At 36.3% G+C, this 17,466-nt stretch overlaps 1 protein-coding gene across 3 annotated transcripts in view; it reads right to left on the bottom strand.

Annotated features, from left to right (window-relative positions):
• Positions 1-11,894: 11,894 nt before the first annotated feature.
• LOC127581650 (protein argonaute-3) overlaps positions 11,895-17,466 on the bottom strand; it is a 98,654-nt gene continuing 93,082 nt past the window's right edge. For all 3 annotated transcript variants that reach the window (XM_052036220.1, XM_052036219.1, XM_052036221.1), the window contains 2 exons: positions 15,835-16,034; positions 11,895-14,969 (listed from right to left, as the gene is read on the bottom strand). In XM_052036220.1, coding sequence (XP_051892180.1) covers positions 14,861-14,969; positions 15,835-16,034 — 309 coding nt within the window. In that variant the 3' untranslated portion in view covers positions 11,895-14,860. The remainder of the gene's footprint in view (positions 14,970-15,834; positions 16,035-17,466) is intronic.

Below are 17,466 nucleotides of genomic sequence, written 5' to 3'. Positions count from 1 at the left end.
CTATTGTCAGCCTAGTGTACCTCGGACCTCAATGCTGGAGATGTTGGCTTGTGAGATTGGTTCACTTCTCCTTCCAGTGAATGTGGAAGATTTTGCAGAAACAGCACTAGTGAATTTAAATGCCTGTTGTAGATAGTCCAGGTCTCAGAAATAAGAGGTTAATGACTGCTGCTGCATGGTAGATCATGAGTTTTGTGCCAGGTCTGTAGTCTTGATCTTCAAATACAGGAGTCACAGTTAAGGAGGTCTTTGAAGTATTCCTTCCAATAGGTGATGACTGCCTCAGTCCTTGATGAGTTCACTCCTGTTCCTGGCTCTCGGCTGGGATAGGTGTTGGGGCCATGGATGGCTTTTACACCACTGAAGAACCCACATATACCGTGGCCTCCTGCATTCTGTCCATCTGCAGTCTGTTCTTTAGGTCACAGGTTTTCTACTGGACCCCTACCTTCAGGTACCAGTATAGCTGTTTCTTTTTCTTTGAGAAAGTCCAGTTACACCTTACGTTTGAAGTTAATTAGTTCCTAATCTCCATAACCGAAATAAAGAAAATGGAAGTATTGAATAGGCCAGACAGGATCAGTGGCAAAAGAAACAGTCAACGTTTCACATCAATAACCTTTCATCAGAATTATCCCAATAATTGAGAAAGATTGGATGGCCTTAATGGTCTCTCAGACCATTCCGACAGCAGAATTTAAGCAGTATCTGTCTAGGCATTTCCAACGGACTGGATTTAGTAGACTTCTTTACAAGCAACTGAACTGGATGGTGTAAAGATTTGGAAGTAAATTCACCTTTACAATTGCAAGGAAACAATGTACTTGGGACACTATATGTGAAAAGAAGAACTAAGTACAATTTCTTCAGGTCCCCGAGTGTTTTTATGACTGGATTTTTCAGTACAAAATGAGTAAATTCTACTACTAAATCACAGGTAAAATATTGTGGGTGAGGCAGCCTCAATGCACCCTAGTCAGGCATTTCTTTACTTGTTGTTATTCCTGTGCTTGTTTCAATGGGCAACACAAAATTACAGCAAACAATTAGGAAGACAAATTAGGAAGCGCTTTGTTTTTTTAAATTGCTGTGGGGTGGTGTACAAAAAATCTTGACTGTACTGTCTTTAGTGAAATCCAATTGTAAAATTGTGCAAAGTTTTGGTTTCTTTACCTTGACTTAACTAGATTGATTCTGGGGATGAGGTTGTCACTTAAGAGATTAATAGGCCCACATTCAATGGACTTTGAAAGAACAGGAGAGGATTTCATTGAAGTATGAATGATTCTGAAAGTGGCTGATAAAATAGACCAAGAGGCGGTTTTCTCCAGCTGAAGATCTGGAACCAACAAAGCCTCAGGACAAGGCACGAGCCAGATGATGATGAGGGAGATGCCGAGAGGGATGTGCATTTTCAATCGTGGTATATATTCAAGGGTCAGATTGAATTTTCTTCGTATTCAATGGTGCATCAAAGGATATGGACAGGAAAGTGGTCTCAAGGCACAAAATCAGTATGGATCTTATTGAATGTCACAGGAGGTACAGTGGGTCATAAAACCTACTCCTTTTTGTTTTTAGAATCTGAACAATTTCATTGGAATTGGCAATCATATGTGAAGGTGAATTGGGCATTTCTGCCACAAATATCAAGTCCAGAATATATTTGCTGGAAATGTAATCTCCATGCATGCCTAGAAGGATAAATCAGTCAAGGTTTATGCACTGCAGTTGAGATAATGAGAATGGTCATTCCAGTTGTCTTTTTCAAAAATGTAACTGAAATAAAAATAAAACATTTTGCACAAAAGCATACCCTTTTTCTCCCAAGGAATTTGACAAAAAGAACACTGTAATCTGTTATAAAGTTACGATTAAAGTCAATGTTGGTCTATAAGTATAGCTGCTATTTATTTTTGAGTTTTGAATTTCAAGCACCCATTGCAGAGGTTAGCTAAAAGCTCCAGATACTTCGCCACAAGAGATCAGGTAGGTAAGTGAATCCACTTAAAATAGTAACTATTAGGGGGTCTAACCCGCAACAATCTACCCTAACATCCTAACTCCTGCACACTGAGCCAGTGATAAATCATCCAATGATTCATCTTCAAGCCTAATATTAAATGTTTGATGGTACAATTCCCTGAGTTACTGATAAGCAGGGTTAGAGCAAATAATGATCATTCTTCGGGAGGGCTGTCATCCTCTTCCTAACATGGCAGAAGAGTGTTGGCATTTTCAGAATTGGAATGAAGAGTGGGTACATAACAGGCATGTTGCATGTAGGGTTTCTGAACCACTATCCCCCTCTGCCCCACCAAACCTCTGAGTTGAGGAGAGTGGTGACGGGGGAGGGGGGGCACAGGTGGGGTGGAAGTATCCTGTATCAGCTGTCAGATATCATTAAAGCCATTGAAGAGGTTAACATTCTTATTGGCACAGCTTATGAATAGTATGGGTAATGTGGCAAGTGCGTGAGTCAATGATTTAATATTGCCAGTGACACTGTTTCCAGTTCCTGAGCATAGACCTACTGTACCATGCAGTGTGCATTCCACCTCATGCCCATTTTCAGATAATTGAAACTCATTCACTATGTTTTCTCAAACTGCACATCTTAAGGCCAAATCTCTTGCAGCTCCACTTCAAGTGAGTCCACTTCATAATTCCATGTCCTGGTTTCCTACATAATCATATACTGCTCATTAAAACGCTAGGGTTGCTTCTCTGAAATTTATCACTCTGGTTCTTCTACTTTACAGCCCTTCTCTTTTCTCATGGTGTTCTATTGTTTACATCTGCCTCACCATTCCTCACTCCAAGCTTTTACTTCCATTTTCTCTTTGCAAGTCTTCCTTACGTTTATTTTTGTACCCAAGGGATAAACTGAATATCTTTGACAAAATTCTTCTGTAATTTTAAACAGGGAAGAAAGTAGGCTGGGATTCCATATCTAGTGATCTTCTTGAACAGGTTTTTGGAGAAGAATTAGACTACAATATACTGTATTATCAGCATGTTATTTAACATGACAATACTGGTTGTAGTCAAACACCTACTGGAAGGCTACTGAAGTCTGTATGACATGTCAATAGGTCAGCTTTCTCAGGAGCTTACTGGAAAAAGAACAGGCAAGAGTTTGGCTCTGAATATTAACAATTTTTTAAAAAAAACAACAGCCACGTGCACTTTAGTTGCTTGTATTTTTTTTCTTCTTCCGAGTGGTACCCAGCTGGTCTTTCCACTTCCATTACAGCAAATATTTGTTGCATCTCTCTCTTCTGTGGCATGGTGTAACTGATGATTCAACCACTGCAGACCTACAGCACTCTCATCTCATTTCTGTACAATGTCTTGTTCATTTAGCATTTTTGTCTTTGCAGAGCCCCATTAGTTTCCTTTTTCTTGATTTATTGATTTCAGATGGAGACGCAAGAGACTGCAGATACTGGAATCTGGAGCAAAAAACAAACTGCTGGAATAACTCAGTAGGTCAAGCAGCATCTGTGGAGGGAAAGTGATGGTCAACATTTTGGTTCAGGACCCTGCAATCAGGACAGTCTCCACCCAAATGTCAACCATCTCTTGGCTTCCACGGATGCTGCTTGACCCACTGAGTTCCCATAGCAGTTTGGGTTTTGCTATTGATTTCAAATTCCTTATTCTAATCCACAAAACTCTCCATACAGTACTGCTGGATCACAACCAACCACATGCTTCCAGTAATGGTTGATTACATTTACTCTAAAACTGGTGGCAGAATCTTAAATCATCTTCAATCAATCTTCAAACATAAAAATTTTATGTTTGGCACTTAAAAACTAAATATCTTTTAGCCCAGCAGTCTCATCTGGATTCATCTCAGGGATTGGAAACAGATGTCACTCTCTAACCTACTGCATCAGCTCAGAGCTGTTAGTATTCAATGAAAATCCACAATGAAATTTGTATGTACAAATTTAAAGAGTAGAATTAAACAGGTACAACTACAAGAAAAATTAGACTCGCCTGAAACTTAATGTAATTGAAATAAATTTTTATTGAGAGGACAGTAACACTGAACAAAAAGTTACAAAAAATTACAATAGATTTAGTCAAGGAACCTATAGGATTTTGGTATCGAATCTTTTTTTTTGCTATACGGTTGATTTGATTTTCAATACATAATTAAGACTGGGAAACATCCCACTGGGTGGCAGTGTGGGACAAATCACAAGATGTTGTCAGGATGACAATGTCTAACTGCTTGTTGAGAAATCCTTATGGATTCCCTATTACTGGCTTGTAAGCGCAAGCTCTCAGGGGAAAGATGCACTGAAAAGCAAATGTTTCTAGTAACAATGGAGCATTCTTGCAGCAAAAATAACTATAACAATCACAAGTTCTCTTTTGGGGACATTCCAAAAATATTTTGAGCATAGAAATGTACAATGGTAATGTCTTTTATCAAATTTTTAAAAGAAGAAAATTTTTCTTCTTAAATACATGGACAAAGCAAAGCACAGATGATTCCTTGTGTGCAGTTTGAAAAATTTACTGTCCTGTATAATTTTGGGATCATTGATTTTTTCAGTTGAGAAAAAAAGGAACAAATAAAATTCCTTTCCATTTCATGAGACAGGGCCAAAATGGTTCAAAATATTTTCAGAAATTTCACCTGGCAGTCATTCAGAAATGCCTAGTACAGGAAAACATCTGTACATAATCACATGAACAATTTCCTTTGCATATGTATTAATGGGAATTTTAATTGAATATTTAATGTGGCAGGAAAATTCAATTTACCTGAATGTAAATGGTGGGAAATACCTTGAAAGCCAAAATTATTTCAGCGCTGAAAATGATAGCCATCATTTTTTTTTAAGGGCAATCAAAATGTCTGCCCAGGTACACAAAACTTTGGATCAGACTGTCCACAGACAACAAAATCCAACAAGTCAAATGGCAAATACATGTACATTATAACAAAGAATCAAGTTCATTTTTTTTGTTACAAGAATGGACTGAGAGTAAGATATTCTTACAAATCGTGAACACATTTACAAAAATAACTTAATAAACATTAACCCTCTTGAGAACTGCAATAATAATTCTGCATCATTATCAAAATACAATCCATCTTATTCAAAGAATACTTGGAATATGTGTTCTGTGGCTCTATGCATTTCTCAGTCATAATGTGCATCACATTGGCAGATGTCAAAAGTTGGTTTGAAGGCATTAAATATTGATGTATATTTGGAAGACTAAAGTATATTCAGTTATATTTGGGTTAATTTATTTTAAAACCAAAATGGTAAGTTTAAATTACTCAATAACCCTACTGGAGTGTGAAAAGCTATTGAAGTTCAACAATCACAAAAATGTAACTGCTACAACTTCAACAAGTATGTACTTTGATTCACCAACATCACAATGGAGTTCCAGGGATGATGGTTGCCCAACAAAGATCATGGATAACAAAACTGCATACAAAAATAAAAGTCCATTTATTACTCAAGAAGGTTAATGCAGAAGTTATTTCCAGGAAAGTCAGCTTTGAAGAGTCAAATATATTCCCCAGTCTAATACAAAAACTGATTACAAAGTATACACAGCAGGAAACTGAAGGAATGCAGTTTATCCCACAAATAAATATCCAGTAATTCTGCAGTTTCATACGTATTAATGGGCTGATCTCCTCACCCTTCCTCAGAGAACTGTTTCAGGTGACATTAGCAGCCAGATTATAACATGCATGTTGAGTGAGTGGCGAATCATGTAATTGATGGAAATCTATCACAAAATCTTTTTATTCCATAGGCAGAAAATAAACTATTACATTTATAAAATGATGTTTTTCATGATGTGCAAACCTGCATCAATACAGTTAAGATGCATTGTAATTCACTGACATCATATAAGTGCACTGATACTGCACACTGTTCTCAGAGGGGCATGACAGGAATGACTTGCCACTCCGACATGGTGAATTTTCAAGCTTGGCCAGTCAGTCAGGGAAACACTCACTCAATGTCAGGCACTTCTCCAGGGAAAAATTGGCTGCCAAGTCACCAACCACACCTGGTTTTGAAACATCCAAACCAAGGGTAACCAGACACCCAGAAATAGGTCCACTTGTCTTTTTTTTTTGGCTAAAAGACGTGTGGGGCAAGGAACCATAGAAATGGAAATTTCATTTCACACAAAAACTGTTACATTGTCAGAGACGCGATCATGATCCAATGGCAGTAAAATAAATTATCCAATTGATTAAATTAACATTTGTGTTTGATTAAAAAAAACATTGTTATTTGATTCTCTCCCATAAACCTCAGCATGGCTTTCTCAGTTCCCAGAGTACAACATTCGACTCATCACTGACCAACCACAATGCTGTCAATATCAGGTAAAGGGGAAAAAACCTCAGTCTTAGTTACGTGCACCAAAGTTGAATTTTTACAAATGTAAAAGGTCAAATTTCACTATAGTTAGTTATAAAAATTAGAAAAATTGCAATGCGGCATGAAGCACATCTGAGGTCACTTTGGAGATTTATGGATTGGAATTTGGCCACTTGACCAGGAGAGTGTAAGGAATAAACAGCATAATGGATTAAGATGAAAAATATCTGTTGCCTTCATTATGTGACTTGCACTGGGTTCTAGGACTGCTTGTATAGATTGTATTACAGTTAAAACTAGATTTGGTGGCTGGAAAATACTAAAGACATTTTTATGACACAATCATACTTATTGGAATTCATTAACAAATGTATGTGTAGTTAAATATTGAAGCTCTAAAGAACTAAAGCTTTTTTTCTATTCTTAAGATTTTATCTTTCATAAGATCTGTTCATGAGATCTTATAACCCTTTACTGAAGGCCAGTGATTCAACGTCAATGACCTCAACAGCACTAATAAAAATACAACATCCAAAAATAACGCAGATAACACACGATTTCAAATCCTCACTCATCTGCTCTGAAGAAAGGCATCAAGCAATAGCAAAGAATCTCTCTCTAAACATAGTTGCAATACTAATGCATGTTACCTTGCAGTATGCTAATAATAAGTTAATTCTTAGAAATAACCACAAAATAAAGGCTCATCTTTTCCATTATAAACCCAATTTTGATAACTGCTATTAAGACAATTTTTGAACATTTTTAAAGTGTATTGTCAAGCATGTGCAGCAAATATAATGTAACCAAAGCAGTATTTTCCTTTTGCAGCATACGAAGGTTACTGAGGTGCAGTGTTTTTATTTTAATTCCAAGCTTCCTTATAACAGAACGCTCACCATACACAACTAACAAATCTACTTGTTTTCATCTTTTAAACAGCCTTCTCAGTTAGGAAGGAAACTGTGCAAGAATTCTCCTTGAGGTTGACACAAATGCTGCTTAGTGCTGGGCTAACAGGAGGCACACTTCTTTGAGATGACAAACAGATCATTACTTTTTCTCCTCCTCAGGATATGACACTCCTTTAACAAAAATTAAATGCAAGTAAAGCTGGTGGAAAGTTTCATTTAGCACTAGAACTCAACACCCCCAACCACTGGGTTGTTATCACAAAATGATTAAAATACAAATCAAATAAATTCTTCTTTGTTAAATCTCAATTAAAATCATTTTACTCAATTTAATACAAGCAACATACAATGGACAAATTCTTATGGCTGGCTCTATTTTGATTCACTTTTCTACATTTCGTTAACCCATCTCCATAACTTACATTTCCACAAATTCAACATCACCACCTCCACTAGTACTTAGATAGGAAGCTGGCCAAACACAAGCTACTTACAATTCTGATGGGAAATGTTACAATAATTGATTAACTGCTCTGTCCAAAAATTTCTTTAATAATGAACAGTTTAGGAATAATGTCAAGGCATTGGAGAATACCCAGACTAGGGTTAGCAGAGTGCTATCAGGGATAGGATGTCTGCAATGTGATGAGATCAGAAAAAAAATGCAATTACTCCTTAACAGTAGGGAAAGATAAGGACAGATTTAGTGGAGTTTTCAAAACTGAGCATTTTTGATAGAGCAAATTGGGAAAGGTGGTTTTGTCTGTTGTCATTTGATAACCAGAGGCTATAAATTTACAATAATTTACAAGAAAACAGGAAAAGAAATTAAAAGAATTACACCTTGCCCTCTTCCCTTACACATACAGGGGAATAAAGGGGTAGTGGAAGCAAATTACATTAACTATCAAAAGGCCACCAGATGGGTAATCAAAGAAGGGTACAAAGTATGGAGCATAGGTCGAAACTAGATTGGTTTTTCTAAGAGATAGCACGGACATGGGACAAATATTTCCCTTCTGTGTTTTATGATTTTTCATTTCAATGTAGTGTATTGTAACTTGGTAATGTTGATTCTTTGCTTTTGTTGATTCCTACACTTAACACCATTTTTTTAAAAAAAGGATTAATCCATCAAATTGTTGGAAATCTAAAAGTACCCATATCTGTTAATAGAAAATATATTTAAAAAAAAACTTCAAATGTAATTTCAACTACACACCAAAACATTGTGGGATAAAGGCAGCCAGACAGAGCAAGAAATTGGTTTATAACATTGTGTTTTCAACTTTAATTTGATAAGTCACATCACATTATGTTAATTTAATAGGGAGCAGGGAAATTAAGTTATTACTTCAGTTTCCTTGGAATAAAATAAAAACTGCCATATCTTTTATGAGGAATGATTAACAAACAATCCAATTAGAACAAACTGTAATAAATTAAAATATGTACTGCAAATAAACACCATTTTATTTTACCCTTTCTTTGTAAGAGTACTGAACTTATTGTATCTTGGTCAAATGACCTTTATTCATGTGAGGTCCTAGAGCAAGGAAGTGATCGAAAGCCAGAAGCAGTAACCCCTACCCAATTTTCTCCTCTTCTACTGACCTACATAGAAGCCAATTGTAGAACTCCTTTAATGATTCAATTGAGATCACCTGATGGACAGATAATCAAAAGGATTTTGCTTTTCTGGATGGCTCAGCTGCTCAGTGTGCTTTTGGAGGAATTAAGATATTGATTCAATAAAACACCATCAGATAATAGCATCTGATACAGTATCAGGTGATACTAATATATCAGACTCAGAAACAGATACGGTCAACTTGTTTAATGAATAGTAAATTCCAAAACATTCTAGTTTTGTATGTACTATGTCCAAACAGGTTACTTTTCTAGTTCATTGGCTTACTAAGATCTGTTCATTTGAATTAGAATCAGTGTGCCAAAATAACATGTAAACTTCAGTAAATTCCTTTCCTGAATATCTGGCTCCACTGGTGAGCACATTTAAGAATGTATTAAAAGGGTTCTTTTGTGTTATTATACAAAATTATAAATGGTTCCTTTGTTTTAAAATAATAGATTTTATCAATCCACCTCCACAAATATAACATTCATAAAATGTCAGGGGAACCATGTCTCTACATTTACATGTAAGTACGTGTTCACTACTTCACAAACTGTAATTGTGTCCCCCAGGAGTTCCATCCGATTATTGAAATTAACATGATCTCTAACTTGGAAATATGATAGAGGCCTAATACCAGGAGCAACACAATGTAGTTGGCCATCTAGAAAACAAAACTTTTACTAAAGCAACAGGTGAATTACAAAAATAACATACCGCATTCTACAAACCAATTAAACTTCATAACATTGATTAGGCCTGTATCACTCATTCATCTTTCAGACCTGAAATTTGGGGTAGGGAGTCAGAGGGAAATATGGTATAAATCAACTTTTTCCATTTAAATCTTTACAAACAGGAACCATTCTCAACCTTGGAGACAATTTTGAAACAATGTGATCAATTTACAATAATCATAGCTCCTATTCTGTGTCTTTTTCTGATTAGGTTGCGTATTGAGAGTGTTCTTCAAAGCTTTTCAAATTATAGTCCCCATCTTGGTCCTGACTGAGAAGAAACTGCCATTAAACGCATCAGCTACAGGATACTGTCAATAGTCTTGGCATTATATAAAACTTTCAGCCACAATGAACAAAAAAAAAGATTCTACAGCACCAGCTTCTGTAAAGGCACTTTCTAAGGACTGTCCTTCAAAATATTAATTAAAATGGATCAGCGCAAATGCTGAAACCACCTCTTTCCTATAGCAAAAGACCAGCACAAATATCAAATTTGTACCATTAGAGTTGGTGCTTGTACCAAAAGATTAATGGTACAAGTACTGGACTCATAGCACAGGTGTTCAGTACAATCAGTTCCAGCATTTACTACAGATGTAGTGGTACAGATATTGCATCTAGTGGTACCAGACCAGTACTGAGATATTCCAGTACACTAAAACAATAAAATACTACGCTAGCAAAAGCCCCCATATTACTACAATTATTATCAGTGAGAGGTACCTAGATGCAGCATGCATTATTAACTGGCCAGAACCTACACAAGATTGACATGATTCTAACGTGGTGGTACTGATTTACATTTGAAACAATGCTACTTTTTTTGTTGCATCATCCAATACAAGTTGCTGTACATCAGTACTAAAACTGAATCAGTAGTTAGGGTTCAGAAAGTAACAAAAAGGGTTTGGAAAGAGCTGGCCTGATTCAATTTTTATACTGGTCAATTACTACATTCTTCCCTTCACTCTTGTAAATAGGAATCGTGAGCATAACTTCAATTCCTAGTGCAGTTATTGTCTGACACTGATTAACAAATAGCAGCTATCGGTCTCACTGCCCTCCCAACGCTGGTACATTATGAAGTACGTCTGCAAATGCAGTCGGCACTTTATGCAGGCATTTACAAACTGAGCTGATGGGTATGGTACAGGGACACTCGCCCCTCCTCACAGAAAATCTCTATTTTTCGGATTAATATTTCAGAAATACCTGACTAATAAATATGCAGTACAAGGAAGCATTCAGTTTAAATGCTATGTTGTAAATTTGCAAGAGCAGCATTACATGTACATTATTATTGTACATTGTCCAAAGTAAACAGTGGTGTTTTGAAATGTAATCCAGACTTGGCATTGGCTCAATTAAATTAGGTTAACTATTGAGATCAATTGGAACGTAACAAAGGCACCAAGTACCATACTGGTCTTGGTTTGGCATGACTGCAGAACTCTCCTCCCTCTCAAATATAATTCATGGGAAGCTGGCAAGTTAATTTGAAAAGTGTTGTACAACTGTAAGATTAATCCTATTTGAGTGAATTGGGAGAGTAATGCTAAAGGGAGCATTATAGGCAAAACATTAAATTATCTGGAGTTAAAATTGAGCATCTTAAATCCATTACAGTGGGCAAAAAGAGGCATTAGAATACCAGTCTGCAAGATTGTGAGTTGTCTCAAACTTAGTCTATTCACTCTTCCATGATAGTTAATAGTTGAAAGTGGAATTGATCATCCATTGAAGGAACCAAAAGTCCTCTGTGGTCTGATGCTAAAAGCTTGAAAACTTTAAACTATAATTTTGTCTACCACCAACTTGAATAGTAAATGGAAGGGAGGTGAAGAGTTGTAATCACCAGCTACATTATAAGAAGAGGATAATATGGTGATTTCATTTTTTGTGAATTTCTTCAGTAGAGTTTGGTAAATTACCTGTTGATGCACATCTATTTCCAATGGAACCTCCAGATTATAGAGTAAGATTTGCAGGTTTTTGTGTTTGCTCTCTATTTTAGCTGAGAAATGGCATTCATTCTGTTGGAACAAGTACTCACAAATTTACGATGTATTTTTCATTTTAAACTCAGCTCCCCTTGTGGAGAATTACTTATCAATAAAACAAGAAACGATTATCTCCATGTAAAAAGATCCATTCTAGAGTTTACATAACTAACCTGCATTTGGTGAATATTTCTTCCCCCCCTCCCCCCCATGTTCCAGCACATGCCTATTTTGTCCATCAAAGCACTTTTTGATGAAGAATGCATTGAAAGATTTAATTTAGCCAAGTTGCATCTGGAGACATGTCCATGCAATGGTTTTTACAGCAGAGTAAAATAATAGCTGGAACTGTCCCCTAAAATCACTGCTTCATGAAGATAGATTCATTAATATTTTGTAAGAATATTAGTAATATCAGCCAAGGAATTCCGAAGAAAAAAAGAGTCCTGAAAAACAGCCCACCAAAGGATTCTGATTTAAAAAGAACTAAGTGGAGATTCTCTGAATTACTTCTGATTGACTAAAATTATTTGACGCTTGAAATTATTCTCAATAATGCTGTAGTAGTTTTAGTTTACTCATTCTCAAAGCAAAATTTCTTGAGCAACATAAACTAACCAGTCACTTGTGGAGTTCACTGTCAAAAATCAATAACATCCAATTATAAAACTAACAATAAAAGTGTCAGAGGTATTTTGATATTTTTAAGATGTTCTAACAATCATGTACAACTAGAGCTGCAACCGATCTCCACAAAACAGACACAATTTAAAGAAACTGATTTCTTTCAATTAGCAGCATTTAAAAACTAGATTTAAAAACTATTGGAATGAATCTATTTAAAGCTCATTAACTTCCTCTCAAGCAAAGCACTTTTGTTTCATTGGAAACAGTCAATCCTTTTTTGGTATTGTAAACTAAGAACTGAAGAGTAACAGATATCAAAAGTACCAATCTATCACAAAAGGCAACAATAAATTTGTAGGAATGGTATAATTTGCACTATTTTCTTAAAATCAACTAAGTGAAATGGGATCACAGCAAGGATGTGTTTCTTACGCAGATGCATCATAAATCAGTAAATGACCAAGGTTCAGAGTAACTCTATTTTACTGCTGTGTTCTTGAACACAAGGAACTCAGTGGAAAATTATGATTAACTGCAACTGGAAAATACATGCACACTAAAAATATACATGTTTCTAAAAGGCACAAAATGAACGGGTAATGAACAACTCTTTCATACAAAGAATAGCTAAATAAATGCATACTATTCAGACTTTAATGTCCAGAATGAAAGATTGATTTTTAAGTGATGTTAATTGTTATTTGCCTTTATAAATTAACAAATCCATCTGAAGTCTTTTAATTGAACTCAGATTGATTTAATCAGATTGGTGTGCTACACCATGGACGGAAAGAAATCGTTATAAAGTTGGTAGACTTTAAGCTTTCAATACTGTGAACATGCCTGAAGAATCAATTTGGACTCCTACATTTCATTGTAAAGCAGGAATATCCTTTGAAAACTAGTATATCATACAAAGAGTATTACCCCCTCCCACATTTAAGAGATGAAGTGGAATAAATTGAAAAAAAAATTAGTTTGCTTTATGATCAACACATTGAACAAGGGCCCAGCTTTTGTGAAAGGGAAGGAAAATTCTGCAGTGTCTTTTGTTTCCATAAAGTTCTAGTCTTTTTTTCTAAAAATAGGTATTTTCATGTGGAGGAGAGGCGATTTTGTAGGGCTGGGACAGAGGCAATGCCCATCCATCAAGAAGGCTGCAGCATTTTGTATATTGCAGATCGAGCCAGTGCAATGACAACCGTTAGATAAAATATGCAGTTCATGAGATTTTACAAAGTGCAAACAACGTCATGAGATTTGTATCAATGACACATCGAGCTGTTTTATGAAAAATTTCCAAATAAAAAAAAACTGGTATACCTTAAAATGGAATGACTGAAATAAAACAGAAATATTTGAAAAAAATTCACATTTCAGTGATTAGATGTGTAAATTAAATAAATCAATGTCCCAATAAAGTAATATTAAAACATCCCAGCCCTACTATTTTTTTTTGCATTCAACTTTTTCTTATTAAAACTGATAAGGTTCTGAAGTGCGGAGGTGTCCACTCTCCCACGATTATAGTGGTACAACTGCTGCTCCAGAACAGCGTAGGACACGGGCTTTCTTACCAACCGCTTATTGCACTAACGGTAGCAATGTTCTGTCAGTATACAACACGGTTACATTCCAGAACTAAATAGAATTGATGCTACTATATTTTAATGTAAATCCATATTAAATTAAGCATTATTTTTTCTAATAAATATAGAATGCTAAAACAAAAAAAAACATCACATTTAGTTGTGAGCTAGCAAGTAAACAGTAACAAAAAAGCAGAAATTTCTACATTAAACAGAGGCCCCAATTCTTGGAATTTTCAAAAGATCCTCTCACACCATCTATAATAAGGATTATCCAAGCACTGGATATTATCTTCTATTACGTATATAAAATTCCACTGCTCTGTTTATGGAGCTTACCATAACTAATAGCTAGGTTCAACAGTCAGTTGACTTAATTGACAATTTAACCAGTAAGCAGAATTTGAACAGTGGCATGGTGGAGGTGGACTTCTTCGATCTTATGAAGCATTGGTAGTTATTCCCTAGAATATATTTTCAAGCACGTCTTCACCTCCCTCTCCAACCTCCCCACCCTCCTAAGTTGAAGACTCCAAGCAAATGACTGGACTTCTGAACTAATTAGTGACTTGCTTTGAGATCCAAGGTTTGTCGAACTGTTTTTTCTTTGTCCCATTTTCATGTTGCTTGATAAAGATGAGTTTTGTGCTGCCAAACACTGAGGTAAAGGCAAAAAGGAAATTATATTGAAAAAAAAAGGAAAGACACAGACATGAGGTCTGACGGAGCACACGCACGCGCGTGCACACGCCACACACACGCGCATACACACACACGGAGCAGTTGGCTGGTTTCATATTGCATAATAGTGCTATGATCTTCGTAGGTAAACAATCTCTTTTCGTCAGTTTATGAAACTATTGTCCCCGCACAGTGAAAGTTACAGTATGGCTGGAGACATGCCCGTAAACTGACCCCACTGGAATTGCAGGCTGTGATCTTCGGTTCCTTCTGGAGAGAATTTCCCAAACTTAAGCGAAGTACATAGTGCGCAAGGTGTCCTGGTGAATCTGCACAGCCTTGGCAAGAGCCTGAGGGTCACGTCCATTACTCTGACCAGAAATGTGACTGCCTTCAGCACTGTTAACAGTTGGAGAAAGATAATCAGAACTGAACAAACCCCAATACAAGCTGTGACTTTATATCTAACAAAGTAATAATACATTATTACACACATGAAAAAAGCCTCAAAACCCATTTTTTTTGTGAATATACGTCACATTGTGAAGAGGAAAACCTAGGTGTTGTTGACACAGTATCCATTACCACTGCAGCAAATATCCAAGGTGAAAGATTCAACTTCCCCATAAAATTGTGTTTGATTTATCCAGATAGAGAAATGTACCAACCCTACTTCATTTGATTCAAGTTTTAGTATCTTTACTTTTGAACTCTGTACAAATACTGAAAAATCTTCAGATAAATCCATTCCTTGTGCAGTTTAAAATAGGTTCAGGATTTTGACGGTATGGACGGCACAGTAGCGTAGCGGTTAGCGCGACGCTATTACAGCGCCAGCGATCGGGGTTCGATTCCCGTCGCTGTCTGTAAGGAGTTTGTACGTTCTCCCTTGTCTGCGTGGGTTTCCTCCGGGTGCTCCGGTTTCCTCCCACATTCTAAAAAAAGACGTACGGGTAGGTTAATATGGGTTTAAAATGGGCAGCACGGACTCATTGGGCCGGAAGGGCCTGTTATCACGCTGTAAATAAAATTTAAAATTTAAAAATTGGCAATTTCTCCCCCACCCTCCCCAAGATGTTGCTTGACCTGCTGCACATCTCCAACAGATTGCTTGTTGCTCATAATTGTGATACCTGCCAAAGCACTTTTAGTAATATCTATTGTTTTTTTTAAAATCAATCCTATTGAAGAAAATCTCCAATCACATACAACAGTGTTTATCAGCAGAGTACACATCAAACAATCAGAATAAGTTGTGCCTTACCTGTCATGCTCTTTGTCCACCAAGTGGTACCTTGCTCTAAATGCCACCAAATGTGCATAATAGGCTGGTGCTGGGATAGATACAGAGCGCGTGCAGCGCACATAAGTGTGACATAGCTGATAGGTAAGGAGCTGAAGCTCATCTGCAGAGAAGCAGTTGTCATCCCACAGAACATGATAGTGAGAAGGGCGACTCGTACCCTGAAAGAGAAATAACATTGGCAGAACGTTTTAATTAGATCCTCTGCAAAAATTATTCTTATTTGACAGGCTTCTTTAACGTGACCTATATATTGTACCGATAAACTTTAGAAGGGGTTACACAAACACTGAAAGGCAAACTCTTGTATAGAGTTGGGTGCACGTGTTTTCAAATGGGGAAGTTAATAAAACTGAAAAAAAAAATTGATGGGCTCCTCTCTTTTTATAATATACAAATCTATGCAAATAAATGAATCATGTAATTGTTAATGCACACTAGATAACCATATGGTCCACCAAAACCATACTGGTTTCCTTTTCCCCCCAATTCAGTTAGACCCATTCTCTAGTTCTTTTGCCACAACTCTGAAATATCTTGTCCTTCATGTTCTTATCCAATTCCTTTTTGAAAGCAGCAATCAAATCTACTTCCCACCATCCATTTTCCGGCAGTGAATGCCAACTTACAACAATTTATTCTGCGATAAAGAATTTTCTTAAGTTGTCTTTGGTTCTTTTGCCAATCAAGCCAAGTTTCTTGTGTCTCTTGACCTTCTACCAATGGAAACAATTTCTTCAACTCATTGTCCAGATGACTTTAACACTATCAAATACTTCTCAACCTCTTCTGCTCTAAGGAAAACAATCCCAGTCCATTGACCTAACCAAACCCCTTCACACCAGGGCCATTCTAGTAAATCTTTTCTGATCCCCAAAGACTTCAAATCCTTCCAAATGTGCAGTGCACAGAATTAGACACAATACTCGAGATGCCACTAAACTGGTGTTCTATCAGTTCAACAAATTGATTAGGTTATAATTAAAATAACTTCCAGTTTTGAATGCCCAAATGTATGAAGTCAGTCAAGTATATATAAAAATTGTTACAAGAGGAAAGTTTTAGTTTTGAGGTGAGAGTGGAGAAATTAGAGGACTCTTCACTAGAACAGAAAACAATAAAAGATTTGAAAGGTGCATTAAATGTGTAAAATTAAGAATTCCTATCAGTGACGTAGGGAAAAATTGTGTGTCTGATCAATAACTAGGAGGTAACTTTAAAATGTCAAACAAGATGTTAGGACAAGATACAGTGAAAGGAGAATCTGTGATACCTGCTAAAAATATGACATTTGAGAATTTTATTTTTTTTAAAGAAGCGTATGGAAAAAGGATTAGGGGCAACATTAAATAGATATCTTTTATGGAAATCAAATGGCTCCTTGCAAAGTTTTACCCTGATGTTTTCAAACTTTGCAGCAGAGATTAGGACATTGACATTCCTTTCTTATAATACCTTGAAGTCAGTCAGACAAGGCACTGCACAGAGTTATGGAATGAAAACATCTCAAACAAACAATGAATTATTCTTGAAATGCGCAGGCTTTTTTTTCCTTTTGTTTTTTTTTAAAAACACACAAGATCCTACAAACAG

Source organism: Pristis pectinata, chromosome 22 (genome assembly GCF_009764475.1).
Source record: "Pristis pectinata isolate sPriPec2 chromosome 22, sPriPec2.1.pri, whole genome shotgun sequence".
Taxonomy (NCBI): Eukaryota; Metazoa; Chordata; class Chondrichthyes; order Rhinopristiformes; family Pristidae; genus Pristis; species Pristis pectinata.
Note: the sequence above shows the minus strand (reverse complement) of the source record. Positions and strands in the feature narration are given on the sequence as shown.